General features: G+C 50.6%; 3 protein-coding genes across 4 annotated transcripts; 1 reads left to right on the top strand and 2 right to left on the bottom strand.

Annotated features, from left to right (window-relative positions):
- Window positions 1–64: 64 nt before the first annotated feature.
- PV05_02836 lies at window positions 65–3,715 on the bottom strand. Of its 2 annotated transcripts, XM_013463436.1 has the most exons (5): window positions 3,549–3,715; window positions 2,874–3,494; window positions 1,388–2,805; window positions 1,029–1,332; window positions 65–974 (listed from the first exon to the last, which is right to left on the bottom strand). In XM_013463436.1, the coding sequence occupies exons 3-5, from the start codon at window positions 1,970–1,972 to the stop codon at window positions 277–279; spliced, it is 1,587 nt and encodes a 528-aa protein (XP_013318890.1). In that variant the 5' UTR covers window positions 1,973–2,805; window positions 2,874–3,494; window positions 3,549–3,715; the 3' UTR covers window positions 65–276. The 2 variants fall into 2 exon arrangements, with proteins under 2 accessions (XP_013318890.1, XP_013318891.1); XM_013463437.1 differs by having other exon boundaries at window positions 1,388–3,494.
- Window positions 3,716–4,762: 1,047 nt separating this feature from the next.
- Window positions 4,763–7,324, top strand: PV05_02835 (guanine nucleotide-binding protein subunit alpha). The gene is made up of 6 exons (XM_013463435.1): window positions 4,763–5,232; window positions 5,346–5,546; window positions 5,600–5,942; window positions 5,992–6,404; window positions 6,460–6,603; window positions 6,656–7,324. Exons 2-6 carry the CDS (start codon window positions 5,429–5,431, stop codon window positions 6,697–6,699), a joined length of 1,062 nt encoding a protein of 353 aa, XP_013318889.1. The 5' UTR covers window positions 4,763–5,232; window positions 5,346–5,428; the 3' UTR covers window positions 6,700–7,324.
- Window positions 7,325–8,146: 822 nt separating this feature from the next.
- Window positions 8,147–10,078, bottom strand: PV05_02834 (uncharacterized protein; the record flags this gene model as incomplete). The annotated part of the gene is made up of 2 exons (XM_013463434.1): window positions 8,147–8,399; window positions 8,457–10,078. The coding sequence occupies 2 exons, from the start codon at window positions 10,076–10,078 to the stop codon at window positions 8,147–8,149; spliced, it is 1,875 nt and encodes a 624-aa protein (XP_013318888.1).
- Between the last annotated feature and the right edge of the window lie 1,062 nt (window positions 10,079–11,140).

Genomic DNA, 11,140 nt, shown 5'->3' with positions numbered 1-11,140 from the left:
GTCTGTGCGGAGCAGTTCGCATCCCATGACACGCCCTTGACGAACAAGAATCACGTCGCGCAGTCGCTGAGTAACTGAATAGTATCGAGATACATGTCTTGAGGAAGATGTCAAAAGGACGTGATGGACGCTCGCTGGAGGTGGTCGTATGGCTGGACCACCATGGCTGGCCAGGTTCCACCCGGTATGACCGGACGACTTCAACTTCTTATTCGTTACGGCGGATCTTCAGAATTTGATATGCAGAGTCTAAAGATGATTCGGGAGCCTCTTTGATCAAGCTGAAAGAGCTGCCGAAGCCCGCGCCCATTCATCCTTCAAGACCTTCTCCCTCTCTGCATTTCTCACCACAAATCGCACCTTGTACTTCCTTGGTACGGTATTCGCGCCGTCTTCATAAGCTGCATCGGAAACATCCACAGGCTCTTCCTTTCCATCCCCTCCAATAGGCGACTTGATCTCAAAAGCCCATAGTATCTTGGCCAGCGTGATGAACAAGCTGTTCTCGGCCAAATGTAAACCAGGACACCCCCTCCGACCGGCTCCAAACCCGAAATGGTCTCTTTCATATGGATCTGGATGTGCAATGTACGCTCCAGCTTTGAGCGGGTGGTCTAGGTATCTCTCGGGCTTGAAGCTCTCCGGATCCTCGTATCGATTGTCGAAATGGATTGCGTATTGATTTATGGACAGTACAGTGTTCTTGGGAATGAAATAGTCCTTGTAAATGACGTCCGCCGTGGTATAATGGGGTGTGCCGATATTCGTCACAGGTCGGATCCTCAGCACCTCCTTGACCATAGCGCGAATATAGGGAAGACTTTCTTCGTCATCAAAGCTAGGTGACCGGCTGTCTCCGATGATTCTCGTGATTTCTTCATGTGCGCGTGCCTGCGCTTCTGGGAATGCTGCGAGGTATTTGATCGCAGTGTTCAGTGCCGAACTGGTGGTCTCAGAGCCTGCCTCTATCATTGCTAAGACATCATTAGCTCCAGACCATCAACCTCGCACAAGGGGTCAGAACTCACAGCCTGCCACAAAGGCCGATTGTTCCTCGTCTATACCCTCTTTTTCATACTCTGTCGCCACATATTGCTTCACGAAGCATTCAGGGGCGGTTTTCTCCGCTATCTGCTGCTTCAGGGTTGTCCAGTACTTCCACCATATTCTTAGCTGACGATAGTAGCACTTCAAGGCACGCCCACGCCACCATTGCAATGACACAGGAATCTTTGCCATAGGTGGTATGAGGTCAGCCAGATACGCGCCCGGAGCCGCATGCTCTGAGAAATCGTTCATGAGAGTATAAATCTCCCTCACATCTTCGCAGTCCTGAAGTCAACCATCAGATGGTGCGAAACAATGTGTGATTAGGGGACTGTCCTACCCATTGCGGCACCCTGCGTCCATAAGTCGATGTCATGATTACCGAAGTAGAATACCTCCTGCAGTGCATATAGAAGCTCTCTTGGTCGTTCCTCAATGAGTCGGCGTAGATGTCGTTGATCAGCTGCTTCGCTTCAAGTTCCTGACTCGGCTTAAAGGTTGCGGACATCTTAGGAGTCAACAGCTTGTGCACAATGGTCCGTAACTTTCGCCATTCGGGAGTGTAGGTCATAAGCAGGAACCGCTTGCCTCCTGACACGATGTCAGATGCCACTGGCATAGGTGCTCGACCGGATGTGTTGGCAGATTGTTTGTCTAGAAGTTCTTTGACTGCGGCAGGGTCATTCAAGAAGATCCAGTTCTCCCATCCCATTCGGATTTGGAACATTTCTCCGTATTCTCGTGCCCATTGCTGAAGTCGTCGTTGCGGATAAGGCTGGAGTTGGTGCAGGTTGCCAAGCACTGGTAGTCCTTTCGGCCCTGGGACGAGGCGCAATCCCTTAGGAGGTCGCTTACGCTGGATGAAAGCAATGTAAGCCACCAGAAATACAACGCCGACACCAAAGAGGCCGGAGACGAGAGCCATGGCTTTGTTTGTCGATCTGCTTCTCAGGCAGGAAGGGCTCACCAACGACGGACCTCGAAGGTCATGTAAAGCGCACAGAAATAGGCTTACACCGGACCTATCTCAAGCCCCACGACTGGAGTACCTCCTCATACCGGGTGACCTGAACTAGTCCTCAACGATCATAGCTGTCTGACCCCACATTATCCTAAACCGGTAGAAGGGGGTACTTTCAGTAGGAGAAAGGCGGATGGCGAGACGGAAGTGGGGCCATTTGATCAGACATTGCTTGGATCAAGCAAGGCTCTTGTCTATCAAGTGCAATGTAGTTGGATGAGCAGTTGAGGGGATATGCAGATGCTGAGTGAAGAGTCGAGAGTCACCTGGGAATTGCAAAGGCTGCCCGAGCCCGGGTTGTGACGGCAACAGCACAGAAGACGAGCGTCAAATTGCTGCTGGCAGACTCAAAAGATGCATGGGTATGCGCAGTCAAGCCAATCTGAGGAGGTATCGTAGTGTCGAAAGCGCGCTCGCTCGTGTGTGAATCGCCTCCGCGAGGTATCATATTAGAGCATCCTTACCTCTAATCAGTCGCCTTGTAGAGACTCGAATTCTTGCTGACGATCTACAAAAGAAAAAATTCCTAAAGGGGTGTTCTGTAAGTAAGGTTGTGCAAGTTCAAAGCTTGTGAAATGTTGTCCGGGACTGATGATGTCGAGCAGGAGCCTTATGCTTGCTCATCAACATGCTCTTGGTCGAGAATCTTCGGCAAGTCGCTACCCGTACCAGTTGGGAGGCTAACAGACATGGACGCTTGTAACCGATGCTCTGGATCATCCGAGAGTATCCTGCACCTCGGGGAACAATGAGTCGAAGAAACGGCATTGGTGCATCAGCAACTGTGGTCAGACTGTTCGCTTACAAGTACTTTGTGCGTCGCTTCTGACAGGCGGCCAATGCCTAGGATGACCGTTTCGGGCGTGCGATAAGCGTCATGTTTTCTCATTTCGTGAATACCTGCAGCCTTCTCAGCTGATCATTACCTCTTTAGAAGAGAGCTGCCAAATGCCGACAGCATGCCGGGCTGGAACCGATGATAGGATGCATAAGGATCCGGGGTCTAAATGATGATTCAGAAAGGGGATCAGACCGAAGTTCGGGAGCGGCGGCGTCTTGCCGTGGATGATTCGAAGGCCGGCCACGGCCTCGTATGAGACAAGGACTTTTGTGGCGTTGAGATCTTCAATGCAGAACACCGAAACGCTAATGTCGTGGACGAATGACGAGTTGATACCTTGATGGTTACGAAAGAGGCCCCCTCCCATAGCGATACCGAAGTGTGTCGGGCACACTTCCAGGTTGGCAGACTCCTTTTGACATGCAACTCCACAAAAAGTCAAGACATGGTGGTACTCCGTATAGCGAGCATGTATAGCCGGACGCTACGTTGCAACTGTGCTGCAGCCTGAGGAGAGCGCGGTGAAACGCAAGCAGTGGATGGTTCTGTACCACCAAAATAGAGCTAGATCGACAGTTCCGTCGGCTGTCATCAAAGTCATTTCCGCAAATCTGGGAGTGAATTGGAGATGCAGCTCACCTATCACGCATAACAAGAACAGCGCAACATATCCGCTCCTGAAGCATTTGACTTTGGGCACCGAGCAATACGCGCTGCCGGGCGGGCCAGGTCCTGCAGTGGCTGGAAATGACAGGCGCTTTCTCTCATAAAACAAAGCAATCATTGAAGAGACATGGAGGACCTTGTTAAAGTTAAAGAGTTGGACGTGTTCGAGAAACAGGTTCGCCGTAGATTAGACGAGCAACAGATGATACGTTGTCAGCTGATGAAGGGTAAACCGGATATTCAAACAATCTCTGCTTTCGATTTGTTTCGCCATTGCTCGCCTAAGAGGCACTATTTGCGCATGGTCCTGGAAATTTTGGGGACCTTGATCCATGGCTTTTGAACGGGTAGAAACGATGATTGCTAAGCCGAGATAGGATTGCAAAAGGGGTCATACACAGTACATAGTAGACCACTCGATTGCTGCGCGAAGAACCAGTCTTTCTGATTTCGCTCCAGGATGAAGTAGTGTCAGCCAGACAAACATAGGAGGGTGAGGAGGTAGGTATTCCAATGCAGATCGACGTCTTCTATTGTGATCATATGCATGCAGACGAACAAGCATCACCACTCACCGTTTGTACACCGCCTAGATTGTTTGATTCACGTACCTTACACCTTGAATGGGAGCTCGATGCGAGTCTTCAGCTGGACCTGGACTCGGAACCCATATTGCCCCCTGCGCAAAGACAAGAGGGACGACCACCCCAAAACAGCCGTCGCTAGCGCACCCGGGTGGACAATCTCAAGTGTCGGTCGATGAAGCCAAGCTCTAACCAACAAGGGCCAGGGTAGAAGAGGAGCATGAGCCAGTCAGGAGGGACAGGAACTGGGAATGACGCTGGGGCAGACAGAAAAGAGACAAGTCAAGGCACTGGTCCAGGACAAGGATCTGCTTTGACAGTGTTGGAGAGTCGAGACACGAAGCCAGGCCCCTTTGATGTCCTGCCTTTGACTCTTTGCTAGCTAATCCCGCATTAGCCTGTCCGGCGGGCATGCAGGTGCCCAGCGACCAGCCAGTGCCAGCCTGGTGAGCCCAAGAATTGGTGACTGTCCCTTAAAAGACCTGGTTAGGGGCCTTCGGGGTAAAGCCACCGCTGGGACGCTAAGTTCCCTAGCCAGAACTTAACCAAAACGAACCCCGGCTGGTCTTGCTGCAGGTGGTTCTCCTCTCCATCAACACTCGATTTTCTCCCTGCCTCGCTTGCTCTGCCGGCCTCATATCCAATCCCATTCCTCAATTTTTGTGCCATCCCGTCCACATCTCTTGATCCATCCGATCTCATTACCGTCTTTCTTCTTTCGTCCGCCCCTGTACACTACCAGAGCACTACTTCTTCGCAGTTGGGTTTCTTCCATTCTTGCAGCGAGTTTTGTACAGACACCTTCATCTCGAGAGCAGAGCTCGACTGCCAAAACGCACCCACACACCACCGGCGGCGGCGACATCCCAATTGTGCCAGGTCCCGATCCATCACACCCGTCATCCAGCTAGTTACTGATCGACGCCAAAATTTCCACATCTCGCCATCTCCCGCGTCGATCCCTCTGCGGACTTCTATCACTTCCGTCCACCACCATTTTTGTCACTTGGGAGGTCGTCACTTCGAGGCTGGCAAACGAGTCGATACCAGCTTCCGAGTCAATACATTCACAGGTGAGTGTCGAAAGCAAGAAGTACCCTCGACGCACAATCCTACCATTTCTCAATACCTCCATGCGCGTCGCCAGAGTCTCGAGAACCGAGTATAGCTGACTTACTTTTCACAGCTTCCATAGCACCTCACCATCCGTCCTTTCTTCCTCGTCGCATCACTAAAACCTTTAGAGTCGATTCTAGCACAAACGGCAGGATGGGGTGCGGTGCAAGCAAGGAAGATTCAGCCGGAAAGGCAAGAAATGATGAGATTGAGAACCAGCTGAAGAGAGATAAGATGGCCCAGCGCAACGAGATCAAGATGCTTTTGCTCGGTAGGTTAATGTCACTACACTCTTCATGGATCCGGGGCTGAACAAGACTGCAGGCGCTGGAGAATCTGGAAAATCCACCATCCTGAAGCAAATGAAGCTCATTCATGAGGGAGGATATTCGCGCGACGAGCGCGAATCGTTCAAGGAAATCATCTACTCCAATACGGTCCAGTCGATGCGGGTTATACTAGAGGCTATGGAGTCTCTCGAGCTTCCGCTTGACGATCAACGCGCCGAGTACCATGTCCAGACGATTTTCATGCAACCACCACAAATAGAGGGAGAAAGCCTTCCTCCTGAGGTTGGAGCTGCCATCAAAGCGCTGTGGCAGGATGCTGGTGTTCAAGAATGTTTCAAACGGTCACGAGAATACCAGCTGAACGATTCTGCAAGATAGTGAGTTACCGTAGTTGGCCGGGACCCACCTTTGCTGACTCTTTCCCAGCTATTTCGATTCCATCGACCGCATTGCTGCGCACGATTACCTTCCCAACGACCAAGATGTCCTCCGATCGCGAGTCAAGACTACCGGTATCACGGAGACGACTTTCATTATTCAAGACCTTACGTATCGTATGTTTGATGTTGGTGGCCAAAGATCCGAGCGAAAGAAGTGGATTCATTGCTTCGAAAATGTCACAACAATTCTGTTCTTGGTCGCCATCTCCGAATACGATCAACTGCTCTTCGAAGACGAGACTGTCAACCGAATGCAAGAAGCTCTTACACTTTTCGACAGCATCTGCAACTCGAGATGGTTCATCAAGACCAGCATTATCCTGTTCTTGAACAAGATTGACAGGTTCAAGGAGAAGCTCCCTGTGAGCCCAATGCAGAACTATTTCCCCGACTACGAAGGTTTGTTCGCAGTACGTCCGCGAGAAGCGACCAAGTGCTGATTCGATCTTATTAGGTGGCCCTGATTATGCCGCAGCATGCGACTACATTCTGAACAGATTCGTGTCTCTCAATCAGGCCGAAACAAAGCAAATCTACACTCACTTCACCTGCGCCACCGATACCACCCAGATACGGTTCGTCATGGGTGCCGTCAATGGTAAGTTCCACACCCACTTCAGGCGAGCAACCCAAATCTAATCGTTTTGCAGACATTATCATCCAGGAAAACCTCCGAATGTGTGGTCTGATATGATGACTGTCACGACAGCTTTGGCGTTTCTTTTTTCCGAGCCCTCGATTGATCCACGACTGCATATACCACCGGCGTTTAGGGGTACCTTTATTCTCTTCCAAATTCAGTTTTAGGAAAGCGTCGTCATTTTTGGCGCAATCAACTAGTGACTCTGCCTCGGGTCTGTGTCGCCAACGACAATCTCCAGAGTCTAGATTCCTCCTCCCCTACCACGATTGATTCTTGGAGGTGGGGTGAGTTTTGGGCCTGTGGTTCATCACAGTTCTCAACTGTCCTGTCGACAATGAGATTCTGTACCCGGCACCTCATTCCTGTTTCTCGTACGAATCATGTGCTGTCAACAGGCAGCGAGGCCATGTATATTTTTTTTTCTTCATGCTTGAATGCTTGAACTCGAAAAGGAAGGAGCTTGTTCACAGATGCTACGGTTTGGGCTATGAAAAGGGGCCGCCTTGAGTTAGAATTCCACAGCGAACAAAATTCAGCCGTTGTATATCACCACCTTTTGATTGAAGGCGTGCGTGCGTGGTGGAACTCTAGCAGCTTGCACCGTGACTAGTCGCTGCCAGTCGTAGAGACAAAAAACGATATCAACATCTCTGGCATATTCACTCACACGCCAACCCAGAGTTAGGCGTTACCACCGTACCAAGGATCATCGCGATAATAAACCTTGTCTTCGCCATCGTAATCATAATGACCATCTTTATGGTCGTCGTCACGCGGATATTCATCCTCCTCTGGCCCTTCGTGGTGATCATCCTGGCTGCTGGTTATGGTGCATGCCTGGATTTCAGCGGTAAGGAATCAGAAGTTGAGGTGCCTTAGAAATGGTCCACCATCAGAAGCCAACGAACTGGCCGTGTGGACCGGCGTTCGAAGGCATCTCAGGAACCTGGACTCATCATCGGCAAATTGAAACGCCAACCCCCCGAAGACCACTGTCATCCGTTTTTCTACGAAGAGAGAAAAGAAGCGATTTTCACGACATTTTATACTTGTACTAAGTTCAGAGTGCATGATGGTGCTGATGGTGCCAAGGTTGGGCGCCCATGACGCGCTGGTCGTTCACGTGGTCGGTGTTGGCTCCTACCGAGCCTACTGGACCTACCTACTGGCTAGGCGCTTTCGATATTACAACTCTTACACTTCGACAGTATCACGACCTCAATAGGCTGGATGATAATACAAGGGGCTTATCGATGACTGTTGCAGGGCCCGATGCACTCAACAGGTGCGCCCTTGGCAGAGTTACCTATGATAGCCTGGCAACCGCCTCGACAGTCACATGCAGGTGCAAGCGATCTCTTACAGTACCGACAGCGTACGCCCAGATCAGGCATGCGGAAATATTGGCATATGGTGGACATCATCCGTTAGATGGTACGGCACTGATCGGTGGCCCTCAGATAAGTATACTGCTGTATAGTATCTCTATCAACCTCTCTCACTGATGGCCGGACGTCGCCCTTTCCACAAGCGGGTGCTGTTCCATATCGTGCTGTTCACCACCGTAAACCGTTGAGCTTTTGTCCAGATTGTTCGAGCCTTGTTTTGTCAGTCGCCTGTTTTCATGCCATATGAGCAAGTTGTCCAAGACAATGACGACCAAGTAGCTCAACATGACGACTGGAATGAGCCAAGTCGAGATAAAGAACGACGAGATGGTCTTGGGTTTCCAAAACCCGATCGGAACCATGCTAGGTGGTCAAGTAAGCAGTGATTTCGTTGAATGGTCTCAAGGTCTCAACACTTACCAGAGGGCCATACCCGCCAGAAGCCTCAGAGCGATACTGGCCCATTCATCACGGGACTTTTTCGTCTTGCCGAACCAGTACATGATGGCAAGTATCACGAGGAGTGCTCCAGCTGCGATGTAAAAGTAAGTAATGGCAATGTCGAAAACATTGAACAGCGCGTCATTTTCCTTGAAGATATCCTTCTTGGAGGACTCCTCGTCGGGCAGTTCAATACCGCACTTTTTGAAGATGAGGCTTCCGACGTCAATCCAGAAATAATAGAGGATACTGCTCGCCTCATCACTCCACGATTGGGATCCAAATTCGGATTTGATATTGAGAATGTGCTCTCTATAATCGAATGCATCCTCCTTGAAGGTGGCCTTCTTGAAGTGGCGTTCGAATTCTGTGATATTGGGCGTGATGAGATCAATGAACTCCTGGGGAGAAGACGCGTTGACCGTAGGTTTGATAATCAGCTGCCCGTTGTCATCTTCCGAAGAGTAGAGATCGTACCACAGATGGTACCACTCGTTACTGAGCCCTATGATAATGTTGATGGGGATCATGGTAGCAATACCAGTAGCCGTCAGAACAAGAGCCACATGTAAAGGGAAATGAATCAAAGCCCAAATTTGCTGACGTATCGTTCCAAAACGGTCATGGTCGATTTGGTCGAAATATAGGATCCAGATGAAATAGATCAGGAGAACCGAAGACACGAGCACTCCCACATCATCACTTGCCACCGAATTGACATTTTGGAAGATTTTCGAGAGGCTCTTGGTGATACCGAGGATACCTTCCCCCATGATTATGAGCGACAGTAGCCCAATACGCTCCACCAGGTGCGTATGCCTGAAACTAACAAATCGCCAGGTACAGGAGACTGTAATGATAGCTGTCGCCTCAACACAAGACACGACATAGTGTATAATGTACGCTTTGGTTTTGACCCCCTCAGGATCGTGCACCCAGAAAGTTCCAAGGAAAGCCACGGCCGAGACAGACAGAATAACAATGGTCAGTAGCAGAGGCAGTAGTGTCCGTGGATACTTGCGGGCATAGAGGAGAACGACTCCGTATTGCGTAGCAAGTGTGAGCCTGGAGATCATGAGGAGAATCGATAGCAAGCGGAGTACATTGATATCGTGCCGGCCGTAGCTAGCGCCACACACTGCGAAGCCTGTCATGACGCCGAATGAGATGGCTTTGCACAGTCTAGTGAAGACCGAGTTGGTGGCGAAGCGGACATCGAATAAGGAAGTCTCCAGCCAGGTGAACCAAAGAATAGTGAAGAAGCCAACGTAGTTCTTCAAGGAGTCTGTATTGACGATTTCATGATTCGCGGTAAAGGTCGCCAAGTTCGCAACAAAAAACAAGTCGTAGAACAATTCGACAGTGCTCGATTCGTGATGATGCTTGAACCGCGGTAGATCTGGATCAATATGGGGTTGGAGCTGTTCTGGCCGTACTGCGGTTGTTGCACTTGCATGCTTGGTACCTGGCCCAGCAGGATCGTGCTCTGAACTCGTGGGTGCAGTGTCAAGGTCCAGAGGCGACACGATCCACGGCAGCTGCTGACGGTAGCTCAGTTGACTTGGCCATTGATCTCGGCTGAGGATGTGTGACAGCCTCATCTTCTCAAGGAAAAGACAGTCAGTATTGAGGTTTGAACTCGGCTTGGGAAAAGAAATAAGAGGAGCAGGTCAAAAGGGTGGAAGACGCTGGGCGGATGCCGACAAGATGAAGCACTTATCATATCGTCGAACATCGGCTGGAATCTCTTGCTCTAGGGACCCTGGGCTGCAGAACATGGAATTGGGCATGGCCATTGGACTCAGTTCATCAAGCCTTGACTTTCAAGCCGCCTTGCGCCCGCCAGATACGAGCGCGGCTGAACCAAAAGGTCTTGGTAAGAAATCATAGAGGCATTCCAGAGCGCTCAAGCGTGACCTAGATTTCAGCCAGTAAGCGAAGCCTCGTATTCCGATGCCCTGCATTTCTTGAGAGAAATGCTCGAGACATGTCTGTCCAGGGCACATCAATCGCGGAAGGAGGGGGGATTGGTGATGATACTGCTCGTCAACGGAGGGTCCGCGCCGATGACTTGGAAAGACATGCTGTATATTGGTGCCATGCCATGACTCGTTTTGAGAAGAAGCCCTTTCTGGTGCCTGCGTTCGGAGTATCATACTGTAGTCGTGCTTCAAAAATAAGCGAGCCAAGATGTCAAGACGCCAAGACGCCAAGAGGCTAATGATGGCTTAGAATCTTGGAATTCAGCTCGCCAACTTAAGAGGCATGTGAGGCATCGACCACGCGAACTGCCTCGCTGCCTAACAGTACCACGACTTTACAAGCTTTTCGAGCTTTCCAAACCTCGGCTACTGCAACAGACAGTTCTCCCGCTGGCTTCGTAAGCTGCAGGATGAGGGTATCAGCATGTGGCGTTCCTTGACAGTCTATGGGTGTCGTCTTCTTTCCATCGCCTTGTCTCATGCAGTGCGGAAACCCCACGCCGGATCGGCCTCAAAGACGGGATGCGGCATAACTTGCTGCGGGCATTGCTTCAGCTGCCAACGCGTACCCCTGGAGAACGTATTGGTCGTCGCAGGAAAACGCTTTCCGTTGGAGTATAGGACGAAAGTTGAGAGATCAAAGCAATCAATGACTTGCTTTCTTTTTGCGCTCCATCATGT

Source organism: Exophiala xenobiotica (assembly GCF_000835505.1).
Source record: "Exophiala xenobiotica strain CBS 118157 unplaced genomic scaffold supercont1.2, whole genome shotgun sequence".
NCBI classification, from domain to species: domain Eukaryota; kingdom Fungi; phylum Ascomycota; class Eurotiomycetes; order Chaetothyriales; family Herpotrichiellaceae; genus Exophiala; species Exophiala xenobiotica.
Note: the sequence above shows the minus strand (reverse complement) of the source record. Positions and strands in the feature narration are given on the sequence as shown.